The following is a 15,274-nucleotide window of genomic DNA, read 5'->3' as shown; positions in this document are numbered from 1 at the left end:
AGTGAATAACCAGTAATCGGTGCTGGAATAAATTCTTTGAACGCGAGGGTCACGGGATAGGCAGCCTAGCATGAAATCTCCCAAGAATTCACTCCCCTCACTGGCCTGACTGCCCATTTCCTCCTCCTCCAACTCCTCTTCTTCTGCCCATACACGCTGAACAATGAAGGACTGAACAATGGTCCCCTCTTCTGTCTCGCCAACATTCTCCTCCTCTTCCTCCTCATCCTCCTCCACCTCCTCCACCTCCTCCGATATGCGCTGAGAAACCTAAGGGTGCTTTGGCTATCAACAAGGGAATCTTCTTCCCCCGTCTCTTGTGACGAGCGCAAAGCTTCCGACTTCATGCTTACCAGAGAGTTTTTCAACAGGCCAAGCAGCGGGATGGTGAGGCTGATGATGGCGGCATAGCCACTGACCATCTGTGTTGACTCCTCAAAGTTACTCAGCACCTGACAGATATCAGACATCCACGTCCACTCCTCATTGTAGACTTGAGGAAGCTGGCTGACCTGACTACCAGTTCTGGTGGAAGTTGACATCTGGCAGTCTACAATCGCTCTGCGCTGCTGGTAAACTCTGGATAACATGGTTAATGTTGAATTCGACCTCGTGGGCACGTCGCACAACAGTCGGTGAGCGGGCAGTTGGAGGCGGCGCTGCGCTGCCCTGAGAGTGGCAGCATCTGTGCTGGACTTCCTGAAATGCGCACAGATGCGGCGCACCTTCGTGAGCAAATCAGACAGATTGGGGTATGTCTTGAGGAAACACTGAACTATGAGATTTAACACATGGGCCAGGCATGGCACATGTGTCATTCTGCCGAGTTGCAGAGCCGCCACCAGGTTACGGCCGTTGTCACACACAACCATGCCTGGCTTCAGGTTCAGCGGTGGCAGCCACAGATCGGTCTGCGCCGAGATGCCCTGTAATAGCTCTGGGGCGGTGTGCCTTTTATCTAGGCTCAGCAGTTTGAGCACCGCCTGCTGTCGCTTAGCTGCTGTGCCTAGAGCTACCGACTGATGGCGCCATGCCCACAGATGGTAATTCGGTGGAGGAGGGGTGGGAGGAGGAGGAGGCATAGTAGGCCTTTGAGACCTGGACCGAGGTAGGCCCCGCAATCCTCGGCGTCGGCAGCATATGACCAGCCCCAGGGTCAGTCTCGGTCCCAGCCTCCACCAAGTTAACCCAATGTGCCGTCAGCGATATATAGTGGCCCTGCCCGGCAGCACTCGTCCATGTGTCCGTGGTCAGGTGGACCTTGTCAGAAATGGCATTGGTCAGGGCACGGATGATGTTCTCTGACACGTGCTTGTGCAGGGCTGGGACGGCACATCGGGAAAAGTAGTGGCAGCTGGGGACCGAATACCGAGGGGCGGCCGCCGCCATGAGGTTTCGAAAGGCCTCGGTCTCTACCAGCGTATAGCACAGCATCTCTAGGCTAAGCAACTTGGAGATGTGGACGTTGAGGGCTTGGGCATGTGGGTGGGTTGCGCTATACTTCCTTAGCGTGGGGTATGGAGAGCTGAACGCTGGTGGATGTTGTGGAGGATCGTGGAGGCGAAGATAGGGTTTTTGCATGGGAGGTGTTTGGGCCGGGGTCCTGGGCAGGGGGCTGACTAGCAGGTGACACAGGGAAAGGAGCAGTGGTGTGCCCGGCCGGAGGTGAACGGGCTTGGTGCCATTGAGTGGGGTGTTTAGCATTCATATGCCTGCGCATACTGATGGTAGTTAAGCTAGTAGTTGTGGAACCCCTGCTGATCCTGGTTTGGCAAAGGTTGCACACCACAGTCCGTCGGTCATCCGGTGTTTCTTTAAAGAACTTCCAGACTTCTGAAAATCTAGCCCTCGCCACGGGAGCTTGACTACGGGAAACATTTGGTGCTGATGCACCAGCTCTGGCCCTGCATCTCCGTCTGGCCCCACCACTGCCTCTTCCAACCTGTTCTGCTATAGGACCCAGCTTAGGTCTGTCACCTCATCATCCTCCGATCCCTCAGTCTGCTCCCCCCACCGACTTCCTGTCCTGACAACAACTTCACCACTGTCTGACAACCGTGTCTCCTCATCGTCCGACACCTCTTTACACACTTCTTCCGCTAAGTCAATAATGTCATCATCACCCACAGACTGCGACTGGTGGAAAACCTGGGCATCGGAAAATAGCTCAGCAGCAATCGGACAAGTGTTTTTTGACTGTGGGAAGGGTCCAGAAAACAGTTCCTCAGAGTATGCCGGTTCAAATGCCAAATTTTGCTAGGAGGGGGCACACTGGGGGAAAGGAGGCTGAGGTGGAGGAGCTGGAGGAGTGCTGATTTCGGTGACATGGGTGGACTGCGTGGAAGACTGACTGGTGGACAAATGGCTAGAAGCATTGTCTGCAATCCACGACATCACCTCTTCGCACTGTTCTGGCCTCAACAGTGCTCTACCACGAGTCCCAGTAACTTGAGACATGATGAACCTAGGGAGTGTAGCTCTGCGGCGTTCCCCTGCTCCCTCATCAGCAGGTGGTGTCTCTCCCCGCCCAGGACCACGGCCTCTGACCCCTGCAGTAGTTGGACGCCCACGTCCACGCCCTCGTCCTCTACCCCTAGCCCTCGGGTTAAACATTTTCCAAATTAAAGTGTAAACTTTAAATTCTTTTTTGTGTTTATTTTTTATTTATTTATATATTTTTTTAAACAAAACGATGCTATCCTAATGCTATGGCTAGTTTCTAACCTACACTGACAGCACACAACTGGATTTTGTGCTGTGCCTGATGACTTTGAGTTATAAAAAGAAATAAAGGTAAAAAAAAATAAATCAGCAGACTCTGCCTAATTCTAATCAAACCCCTAATAAATTGTCCCACTTCGGTGTTTGAGGTGGATATGCATGTCACTAAGAGCTAAACACAACGGTCACAGGTCTCCAAGCAAATTCCTCACAATATGGTACTAGCTGCACTACTAATGCCAGCAAGCCCAGCCACAAGCTAACAAAAAAAAAGGAAAATATAACGCTATTGTAGGCCTAAGTAAGCCGTTGGGGTTCTCCTATGGCTATTTTCTAGCCTACACTGAAAGCACACTGCTTTGCAAGATTACTTTGAGCTATAAAAAGAAATAAAGGTAAAAAAAAAATAAATCAGCAGACTCTGCCTAATTCTACTCAAACCCCTAATAAATTGTCCCACTTCGGTGTTTAAGGTGGATATGTGTGTCACTGAGAGCTAAACACAACGGTAGCAAGTCTCCCTGCAAATTCCTCACAATATGGTACTAGCTGCACTACTAATGGCAGCAAGCCCAGCCACAGGCAAACCAAAAAAAAATAAAATAAAACGTTATTGTAGCACTAAGAAGGGCTGTTGGGTTCTTGTAGAATCACTCCTGCCTAACACTATTCTAATAGAACACCCTAACGCTTTCCCTGACCAGCAGCAGCTCTCTCCCTAGCGGCATCCAGACAGAGAATGATCTGAGCAGTGCGGGCAGGGGCTAGTCTATTCCAGGGTCACCTGATCTGGCCAGCCAACCACTGCTATCGACGTGTAAGGGTACCACGTCATGCTGTGTGGAGTGCAGAGTCTCCTGGCTTGTGATTGGCTCTGTTTCTGGCCGCCAAAAATCACAACGGCGGGAGATGCCATTTTCTCGAGCGGGCGAAGTATTCGTCCGAGCAACGAGCAGTTTCGAGTACACTAATGCTCGAACGAGCATCAAGCTCGGACGAGTATGTTCGCTCATCTCTAGTCAAGATCAAGCGGGTTATATACAGGTCAGGTTCAGATACAGGAAGACAAGCAGAGAAAAACAAACCAGGTCAAAACCAAGATGGCTGCAAAGGTACAGAATCGGATACAAAAAACAGAATACCAAACAAGATAGCAAGAGCACTAGATACACAGGTAAGACTTGAGATGACTAGCAAGGTATGATGGGAATAGGCAGGTATATAAGGCAGTTCCCGAACATGCCTCTAGCAGCACTCTGGGGGAACTGTCCATCAGGCTAGTAACCCTTGCTGGGCAGTGCTTAAATGCTAGGAGCTGGGTGTGGCTCAGTTAATACAAACACAAACACTAAGCTACAGTTCACACACAAATAAATGCCATCTATTCTGCCAACTGCGGATAGAGCGACGTTTAGGCACGGACGTTACACCAGCTCAACTGATGGCTTTTACTTTGAGATATTGGACTTGAACAGTAATAAAATTTTATCCAATCACACTGTCACTCACATAGTAAAGTTAAAAAGTTAAGGGGCACAAGACTTTGTTTTTAAGAAATTCACATGTTGGGGCAGATTTATGAAAAGTGTCTTAAGATTAGACAGTGCAGAGTTAGACTAGACCAGTGGTGGCAAACTTATGGCTCTGTTGCCACTCAGGCTTTTGCCCCAGAACAGCGTTCATGAGATGGGCCTTAAGTAACCCTCCTAAAATTTGAGATATACCAAAACATGCCCTGCTCAGGGGTTATTTTAAAGTTCAGCATCCTGGTCTACCTGAGACTGCAGGAAGAGAGAGAAGTTGTGGTCAGGGTCTGATTATCATTGGAGCCCCCCTCCTTCTGTCAGCGATATTGGGGTCCTCGGCACCTTAAGAAGATTGCAATAAGTTTCTGCTTGAATTGCTGTCTTGGCACTTTGAAATAAATAATTGAGTTTGGGGTTGCAGTTCGGGCACCCAAACTATTAAAGGTTCGCCACTGAATTAGACAGTCTAATGCTGGATGCCAAATGTATTGAAGTTTAAGACTGTCGCGTCAGCTGTATTTTTGGCACACTGATCTTTTTGCTTTAGGCCATGTTATATAAACTTTAGTCTTTGAGTCAGTATAGATAAAATTTTTAGTCAATTTCTGCTACTTTGACAAAGTAAAAAAATAAATCTATCCATCTATCTGTGTTACATCACAATATTCTGAAACCCATTCATTTTTTTAATTGATGGATATCTGTGGGGCTTGTTTTTTCAGGGAGAGATGGACATTTTAGCGGTACAATTTTAGGTACATCGTTCTTTGGGCATCTACTGCTAAGCAGTTTTGCGTTATTATATTTTTCAGTTCGACACCTTTTGAAGGGCGGCAGCAGGTAGACATGATTATCTGCCCTATCAAGCTCATGTTGTAGATTAAAAGAACATTAAACACTAGAAGACTGCTATTTCTCTAGATAGTTCATCCCCAATGGCCTGTAATTAGTGAATCTTGTATAGAAATCTATTCCGGTACATACACATACATACACCATGTTTCTCAATGTTTTCATCTTGTTAATATCTCCCACCATCTGTCTACATGAAACTCTTCATACCAATCATTCTCTCCATACGTGTTTGAGGCTAATTATCCACGGAATGTAATTCCTCCTCATTTAGCCTATCAACAACACATTGTTGGCTCATGTTAATACTCCAAAAACACATTTTTTATCAACTGTCAGAATTTTTTATTTTAACTTCGCTTTTAAAGATGAGTGAATCACAGTTTGCACAGTTAAAGTGAACCCTCGGAAATCAGACCCAAGGGCGAATAGACACTCAGTGTACATGATTATGGGGGATACAAAGGAATACTTTGGGGAAAATAAGTATTTGATCCCAGGCGGATTTCACATGTTTTCCCACCTAAGGAGAATGGAAAAGTCTGTAATTTTTATTGTAGGTATTCTGTTACAAACTGAATCTAAAAATCCCATTGTTTGATTTTGAAATAATGAGTTAGCATTTTATTGCATGATATAAGTGTTTGATCCCATAGAAAAACAGAAAGTAATATTTGGTACAGAAACAAATTACAGAGGTTAGACGTTGCAGAAGGGGCGTCGTTAGCCCTGGATCTTCCCGACATTTTTCTCGCTGTATGGGCATTTCTCCCCAGTCTCATCACTATCTGTGTCCTCTGGTCATAGATAAAGATGAGAAAGTGTGCATAAGCTTTCCCCTACAGGACCTGAAGTGACTTGATTCAGGTCCCGTAGCCTCTGGGAGACTATTACTAACCAGAGGCTTCAGGACCTGTGATTATGTCATGTGATCAGGTCATGTGATCATGTGACTTGCAGGGGAAGGCAGTGCACAGAGCTGCCCTACCTCACCAGTGAGGGAATGGGGGAGAATGTTTGAGTTAACTGAAGTAGAGGGATAACTGAATGAGGAGGGGGGAACATGAGTGAAGTAAGGGAATAAGTAGGGGTGGCATGAGTGGGGTAACTGAATAAGGAAGGGGAAAATAGGGGGTAACTGAATGAGGAGGGTAACTTAATAAAGAAGAGGGACATGGGGGTAACTGAATGAGGTGGGGGGACATGAGGGATGTACATCATTCTCTGGGTGTCAGTTTTGTATATTATACTCTTTTCGGTGTAGTTGAACATCTTATCTAGTTCCCATAAAACTACAACTTGACTCAAACTGATTTTACGTTGATTGGGTGCTCAGTCCAGTGATGCTATAGCACAGCATCACAGAGGCAGTTAGAGCCAATACAATCCTTGCCTGAACGGACAACAGTTTATTTATCCTCCACCCCTTTTTTCTACGATAAATATTCTTTCTTTAATAAGCAAAAGCTCAGCTACTTGGGTTAGTGCTGAAAAGAGAGATGGCCAGTGAGCCCATAACAGAAAAACACCCATAAAAAATAAGGTTTTAGCAAGTACAATGAAAGAGAATAATGAGAGAGAAGAAAACAGGCAGGAGGGGAAAGGGGGGTAGTAATCCCTAAGGTATTGGTCAGCAAGGTAACATAGAGGGAACATTAGAGGGAGAGCAAAAAGCCTCCTGTAAAAGGCTGGAGGATTGGGCATGTTTATGCCATGGTGACTTGATGGTCAAGCATGTCTGTCATTGAGTATGGAGGTGAGTTTATTGTTCATGTAGAAGGGCCGCCTGGTATTGATAGATAAGCTGAAGAACCAAGAAGCACGATCTAATTTCAATAAAAGATGACCTTATACGATACTGGATTTCGTGAACTCTGACATAACTGGTGTTGGATATTTGTTGTCAGAGCCTAAACCAACATGAGGATGGTGCACAAACGTGACCCTTGTTGTATGCTGCAAAACAGGCCTCTGATACTAGTATCTGGCCTCTGATACTAAAATAACACTTTAAGGCCTCATGCACACGATCGTTGTTTTCTCAGGTGATGCGTTGCAAGTTTTTCCAGCTGTGTACATCACCGAGGATTTGTTGTTTGAGCGGCTTCGCAATCCCACATTTACTTACCTGTCCGACGATAATGCACTTTGCCACGATTCACTAAGATCGTGCGCCCAATTTCCTGGATGCATCGCTTCCCGCTCAGGTCCGACAGAGTTCACCTTCTTTTTCCTGGTGCATGTAAGTGCATTGTCTTGCGACACAATTTGAAAGTTAAACCCCCTAATTTGTGTCGAATGGAAGCCAGCACAGCTGCGATAAAAAACGATCGGGTGCGGCACAATCCCACTGCACACCCCTGTTATATACCTGTCCAAGCTGTGCAAAAGTGAAAAAGGTGAAAAGTCCAAAGAAAGTGCGATCCGCGACCCTTAGTAAATGAGCCCCACAGTGTATAATCTGTGTCTCGTCTGCATATACAGTGGGTTGGTAGGCAACAACCTCCTCTTTTTTATGCGATCCACAAAAACGGATGACACCAGGAATACACATAGGTCTACTTTGCAGCCACATGGTGGAGACACTGGGGAAAAACTGTTTACACACGGTCCTAAACAATTTACAATAGAGCCGTTTTCTGCAGCCATAGGGAAAAAAACTATTGTGTCCTGGAGGCCTAAATGTGATGGTTTTACATGAAACATAAAAAAAAAAAAAATACTGCGCAGTTCTGTTTTTCTGATTTAATTAAAACAAAAATAATCTGAGCTCTGGTCCACCAGATTTCTCACCATGATGGGTAATAAATTCTCGTCCAACTGTGACCACATCTCCACATAATCACCCCCTCATGTGTTTAGTCATAATAAAGTGTTTTATGGCTCGAAAAATAATGCATTTTTATAACTTAACACCTCTCCGGTAAATTAGAACGCAGTTTATTTAAAAATGCATATGGCAAAAAAAGATGATTTAAATGAAGGCGTCTCTCTTCAGAGCACAGGGTAAATAGGTTACATTTGTCTCCTGTCACCTGAAGAAATTCTTGCTTAGAAAACCTGATAGTTATTAAATGTACCCAGAACACTCAACAGTCTATTGAATTACCTTTGTGGGATTTGTATGCAAGGACATTGCGTTGAGTGTAAGATTTAATTCGGCTTGTTTTCCTATGTGGCGTATTTTATAAGCACTTATGTCACATTATGTAATAAATGAAAGCTGCATTAATTTATTCATCTGCTGTTTCTTCATTGGAAAGTGGATCGGGTATCAAAACCAATATTATTCTACTTCTATACCATATACGGCACACTCCAGTAAGTATTCTTACTAACAGAGATTGAAGGTTTCACTTGTAATTGTGAGATAATATCAGATTTCTTTTACCGTTTTGTAGTATAGATAAAAACGAAGGGCTTAAAGGGGATGTCCAGCGCCAACAAATGATCCCCTATCCACAGGATAAAGGGCTAACTTGCTGATCAGTGAAAGTCTCAGTGGTGGGACCCCAACAGATCACAAGCATATGGGTCAGTTGTACCCCCAAAAAATTGAGTGGTTGTTTACACATACATCCTACTGCTCTGTGTATCTCTATGGGGCTGACACAGATACTGAGCTTTCTCCATCAGTTCCATAGCTGATGTTAATCAAGTTCCATAACTTGGTGTCGCATTCTTTTGGAGTGCGATGAGAGTATGACGGAACCCGTAATCTTGTAAACCCGTAAACGCGGCTCTCATAATCCATGTGGGTCTCACCACTGATCAGTAAGTTGGTCTCTACCCTGTGGGGTTAACTTATGTTCACTGGACACCGTATTTAAAGGAGTTTTCTGGTAAACATATTGGGGCACATTTACTTACCCGGTCCATTCGCGATCCAGTGGCGCATTCTGTGTGGAGGATTCGGGTCTTCTGGCGATTCACTAAAGTAGTTCTGCGCTGCGCTGAAGTTCATCGGAATGCACTAAACTTCAACAAACCGGGCCGGGGGCAGGTAAGTGCGTGTCCAGCGACACTTTTTTAAAAAAATGCTGTGGTTTTTCTGAATCCGTCGGGTTTTCGTATGGCCACGCCCCCCGATTTCCGTCGCGTGCATGCCAGCGCCGATGTGCCACAATCCGATCGCATGCGCCGAAAACCTGGGTCAATTCAAGCAAAATCAGCGCAAAACGGAAAAATTCGGGTAAATCGCCGTAAAAAAGTGATTTGGGCCCTTAATAAATGACCCCCATTATAATTAGCATAGGTTCTCAATCAGATTGGTGCTGGTCCAACATACAGCTCCCTCACTCATCAGCCATTGTCAAAATTTTCAATTTTCAGAACGAAATAGAAAGATAGACAGATCAAAAACTGGTTACTACGCCCTTAAGTAGTTTGAGCTCATTCACAATTAGACTCCCAGGGACCTTATCTTTTGATGGATCAACAATTTTAAAAGAACAGTCACTAAATTGTATCGAGGCAATTGGAGATAAACTGATCTATTCCTCGATTTTCAAGCAAGGAAGCACTTTCAAGGCGAAGATTCAGTGTAGCAAATGATAAATGACTTACCCTTCTCTATAGAAAATGAAATGAGATCTCACTCAATCCTTGAAATTTGATGCAGATTCAACTATATATATTGTAGTAGAAGAAAGGGCTATTGCTTGGACCGAACATTGTTGGTTCCAGGTCCACAGAACACGAAAGGAGTCAGAAGTCTGGGTTTGGTTCACCCCCTCACATTAGTAATACCTGCAATTGGTGCTGGCATCACCGGTCACAGGTGTTACATGTAAGTGAGGGTATTGGGTTTTGGGTCGACAAAGCCACCGGACCCAAATACCAATGGGTTTATGCATTAGTAGCAATGACACTTTAGGATATGCACAAGGTTTAATAGCTGTTTTTTTTTCTGTGATTTAGTATGTGTATTTACACATTTTGAGTTATTTTTCATTTATTTAGTTTAAACTCTCCAGTTGTTGGAACTGTTGACCTATTAAACTTTTTGTTCTCAGAAATGGTGAAGTTCAAAAATGTAAAAATTAATCTTGTCCTGCAAAAAGAAGTCCTCATTCAACAAATTTAACAGAAACATATTGGGGCAGATTTACTTACCCGGTCCATGCGCGATCCAGCGGCGCGTTCTCTTCGGTGGATTCGGGTCTTCTGGCGATTCACTAAAGCAGTTCCTCCAACGTCCACCAGGTGTGGCTGCTGCGCTGAAGTCCACCGAGGTCCGCCGGAGTTCATGATCCGTTGCTAGGTGCAGGTAAGCGCGTGTCCAGCGACACTTTTTTTTTTTTTAAATGCGGCGTTTTTTCCGATTCCTTTGGGTTTTCATTTGGCCACGCCCCCCAATATCCGTAACGTGCACACCGTTGCGCCACATTCGGATCCCATGCACCAAAAAAACGGTGCAATTCACATAGAATTTTCTTACATTTAAAAAATCAATACAGGCAGTCCCCGGGTTACATACAAGATAGGGTCTGTAGGTTTGTTCTTAGGTTGAATTTGTATGTAAGTCGGAACTGTATATTTTATCATTGTAATCCCAGCCAGAACTTTTTTGGTCTCTGTGACAATTGGATTTTAAAAAATGTTGAGTTGTCATAAGAACCAGGATTATCATTAAAGCTTCATTACAGACGCCTGTGATAACTGTTACAGCTGTTTATTGTAGCTTAGGGCTAAAGTACAGGAAATCACCAACATCCAGAGGTCCGTTTGTAACTAGGGTCGTATGTAAGTCGAGTGTTCTTAAGTAGGGGACCGCCTGTACATAGATTTAAGTTGCGAACATGACATTTAAAAATGAGGAATAGTTCTAGGAGTGTGAATACTTTTTCATCCCATTTAATATTTTTGTCCTTGTAGTCCATCTGACCATATGATTCTAGCTGGATGTTGGCAATGGAGCGCCTCAACCCATGGAATCAATTAGCAATTACAATATAATCCCATACAGTGTATATCAGTAATGTTTCTACAAATACTACTATGACTGGCAGACGCGTTTCAGCTCCTATCACATACATTGACACATGACATGTGACATGAGTTCAGTTTATTATTAAGCCAAGGCAAATTTTAAACCCCTTTCTTATCATCGAAATTCTTTACGATGCATTTTGTCATGTGATGTGCAGTATATTTTAGTCTATGTAAATTAACCCTTATCATTGGTGCCAGAGACAGTTTTTATGAAGTCCTCCGCTCAGGCCTCTGTCACTTAGAAATATCTGCCACCAGTTTTTGACCGTTTCCCAAATATCTTCCATTTCCAGCTTTTTTCCCAGGTTCACTTGTCATTTTGTTATCTGTGGCCCTCTTCTGTGTAAGTTGCAGGGGCCATTTGAAACAATTTTGACAAGGAAATACTTGGCAAGGAAGAGAATTACAGTCCTGTATGACTTGAAGACCTGTCAGGTAGGAGTCTGTCAGGAGCTACAACTATTTTATCTTATAAATGTCTGAATACAAAATGTAAGTTTAGTAACGAGCGGACCTGTCAAAGTTTGGGTTTTGCTGGAATTTCAACACACTGGGGCTCATTTAAAAAGGGTCTGCAGACCGCACTATCATTGGAATATACGACGAGTTCCGATGTGTGGCGCATTTAGAAGGGCTTTTTGTCGCAGGTGATTGGATTTTGGCGCATCGGCGCCAGTTTTGACGCGACACAAATCGGGGGACGCGCAGGATTTAACATTCAAAATTGTGTCCCAAGCCATGCACTTACATGCACTGGGAAGAAGAAGGTGAACTCTGGCGGACCTCAGCGGGGAAGCAACACATGCAGGAAATCAGACGCACGATCTTATTGAATCGCAGCAGCTCCGAATCGTCGTCAGACAACACACCTCGGGGATCGCGACGGGAAGGGTAAGTAGATGTGCTCCATTGTTCGGCACTTGGACCACCCACAAGAGACGCCTGCGATTAGGGTGGCAACTAGGAGAGGCAGGGCCCCATAACCGACTTCTGAATGGGCCCCCCTAGAAAATATACATATTTGTATGTTAAATTACTGCAGTGCTGTGTGATGCCCTTTGGGGAGGATCATCATTCCCATGACTTCATAGGGAAGCGGTGATCTTCCCCAAAATGGCAGCACCCTGTGTCCCCAAAGCTTTGCAGGTCAGATCCACTTATCAATATGTATGTTTTATATAGAATACAACAAAAACTAATTTTTAAAATGAACAATTATGAAATAAGGATTACCATCCTCCACCACCAATCACTGTTAATGGGAACCTGTCATCATAATTTCACATTGTAACCTCATGACATGTTCCCATAGCTTATTTTCAATTTTCAATCTGCTTTTATAATTAACATGAGTGGTTCCACTTTTAATTGTTGGTTACACCAATCTCCAGGGTTAAAACCTATATGTATATATATATATATATATATATATATATATATATATATATAATAATGTCTGCAGCTTTGTATGGCTAAAACTACTGGTAGGCTTCCTTAAAGGAGGTGACACTCAGCTCATGAATTCATTCTACAGTTTTCTATCATTTGGTTTGGTAATTTTGTGTAAAAACTTCTTTATTACCCACAGGAGCTTCTTAAAGGAAACCTACCACTTGAAGTGGCAGGTTTCCGATGGCAATACCAGGCACCAGCTCAGGGTGAGCTGGTGCCGGAGCTTATATTAGTTAGTGTTTTAAACCGCGGTATCGCGGTTTAAAACACTTTGTAAACTTTATAGCCGGCGCAGGCAGGTACGCGCTCGGCTCTTACCGTGCGCGCGGCTACATAGGAAGTGAATGAGAGCTGCGCGCATGGTAAGCGCCGAGCGCGTACCTCCATGCGCCGGCTATAAAGTTTAAAAAGTGTTTTAAACCGCGATACCGCGGTTTAAAACACTAACTAAAATAAGCTCCGGCACCAGCTCACCCTGAGCTGGTGCCCGGTATTGCCATCGGAAACCTGCCACTACAAGTGGTAGGTTTCCTTTAAATATATGTATATCGGAAAATATTTTAAAGAGCTCCTCGCGAGGTTGAAAAACATGGCTGATTTCTTCCAAAAACAGCTCCGCACTTGACCATGGATAGTGTGTGGTATTGCAACTAAGCTCCATTCATTTCTATACAGCTGAGATGCAATACCAGCACACAACATAGTCAGGTGTGGCACTGTTTTAGAAAGAAAGCAGCCATGTTTTTTAACCTTGGAAGAACCCTTTGAAGCCATTTCAACTGTAATTGATGCTTATTGATACAAAAAGAAAAGATTTGCTTTCTAAAAGATCATGTAATAATTATTATCTCCATTGTATATTTGTATCTTATTGTCACCTTTTCTTTTGTTTTTAACTTTCATATGATAAATGAAGAAGGAGATAATGACACCGAAGATGAGAAGAAAGAGGAGAGGATCCATGTTAGTAACAAGAACAGTGAGGATATCAGTAAGTATGGGTCAGAACTTTACTATTAACACTCTACAGAACATCAGGGTATTGAGGACTGCGAGTACTTGGTCTCACTGATATCAGAAGAATATAGTAATAAAAAAACCTGAAACAATAATACTACTGTATATAGCTAGATGACCATATAGTAGTGGATAATAGAACTGCCAAGTACAAAGCTGAGAAGTATATGTGGTTGGTAATAGTGGAGAAAAATTAGTGTATTGCTACCGTAAAACTAGAATGGATGGAGGTTACACTTGTCCATAGGTTTTTTCTGGTTTTACATCTCTACCCTATTTGAGTAATTGATGTGGCACTATTTTTGGCACTGACATTAAAAGACATTATACCACTTTTAGCAGTAGTCGACACCCCTTTAAATGATATAGGTGATGAAAACATTAATTGGACATCATCATGTTGTCATCATTTTTGGATGCATATGAGCATTTCAGTGCACCATGAGAATGGCCGGTAGGTCCAGTGCACTTTGGCTTGCCTAGTTTCACAAGCAAAAATCAAAAAATTTCTTTTCAGCTCACCTCTAATGCTGTCCTATTCCGCTGGTGCAGTTCAAAACATGGAATGAAAGAGGGTTTACAGCACTCGGCCAAATCCTTAGGATCACTTCAGATAAAACCAACTTTTATTTCTAGGTGGCTAAAAAAAAGATGTGTATAATGCCATGCTGGAAACCCTCCTCCTTTCCTAGTTGCACAAGGGTAGCCGGCGGTGTCAATCACAGTTGGGATGTAAGATTTTAAGGCCACATCATAGGGGTTTAAGGCTGCCATTGCTATGGGCTGCATGAAAATTATAGGCCTTCACAAGTCTAATTTTTTAAATAATGGTTTAAAATGCATTACACCACATTGTAGCAAAAACAAGAAGGTTTGTCTCTTCTGTGGACTTTCAGTTTGGAGGTCCTTAAACATGTGAGTTGAGGGCTGGCACATGTGTATGAGAATTTCAAGACTGGAGGCCCCTCTTATTATTTCTTTAGAGCAGTATCAAACTTGGTTGGTGGTTTGCGTTGCTATGGGCCCCCCTAGCTAACGTTGGCCCCAGGCTGTTGCCTGACCAGCCCACATAGTATTCTGTTATTGGTCCACACCTGCGGTGCACCAAAATGCTCATCAATTAAGATTTCTCAGCCTTCAGGCCACAGATTTCCTTCGGAGAGGAATGCTCGTAATGCAGAATGCTCCATCTACAAGACCACTTCTTCAGTTTACATTGAATGAATATAAAATCTCTATAAATATAGAATTATTTTCATATTTTTTTTTACAGAAGGAACAGATAAAAATGCACAGTCACCTCCAACTAAGAAATGTAAAGCCAAAAAGACAAATATTCAGGAAAAGCCTGATGATGGTAAGTTACACAGACATTCAAGTAACTTCAAGTGTGTTCCATATGTGTTTTCTTCTGGTTTCTTCTGTATATTCTCCTCAATTCTTTTGAGCTCGTCTTAACTCACAGTCCCTCAAGTGTAAACCATGAATAGCAACCTCCCCCTTCAATAAAACCAGATAAATTAAAGTTATAGCATCTAAAAAAGGAATTTGACGCACGCATATTGAGACTTCTTAGTTTCAGTGGGTTTGATAGGTTTGCCATGGACTGATAATCATCTCTATGTGTCAGTGAGATGGGAAGCACTGACTTTGAAACTACTGCCTTGCGTTCTATAACCTACACATCACATCTCTCCTTTCTGAGAATGACA

At 43.5% G+C, this 15,274-nt stretch overlaps 1 protein-coding gene across 3 annotated transcripts in view; it reads left to right on the top strand.

Moving 5' to 3' along the window:
* Window positions 1-15,274, top strand: part of MACROD2 (mono-ADP ribosylhydrolase 2) — a 1,393,268-nt gene that overhangs the window by 1,274,215 nt on the left and 103,779 nt on the right. For all 3 annotated transcript variants that reach the window (XM_072140441.1, XM_072140440.1, XM_072140439.1), the window contains exons 10-11: window positions 13,462-13,536; window positions 14,836-14,919. In XM_072140441.1, coding sequence (XP_071996542.1) covers window positions 13,462-13,536; window positions 14,836-14,919 — 159 coding nt within the window. The remainder of the gene's footprint in view (window positions 1-13,461; window positions 13,537-14,835; window positions 14,920-15,274) is intronic.

The sequence above is a fragment of the Engystomops pustulosus genome, chromosome 3 (assembly GCF_040894005.1).
Source record: "Engystomops pustulosus chromosome 3, aEngPut4.maternal, whole genome shotgun sequence".
In the NCBI taxonomy this organism is placed as follows: Eukaryota; Metazoa; Chordata; class Amphibia; order Anura; family Leptodactylidae; genus Engystomops; species Engystomops pustulosus.
The sequence above is the reverse complement of the archived record's forward strand: the minus strand, read 5'-3'. Positions and strand labels throughout refer to the sequence as shown.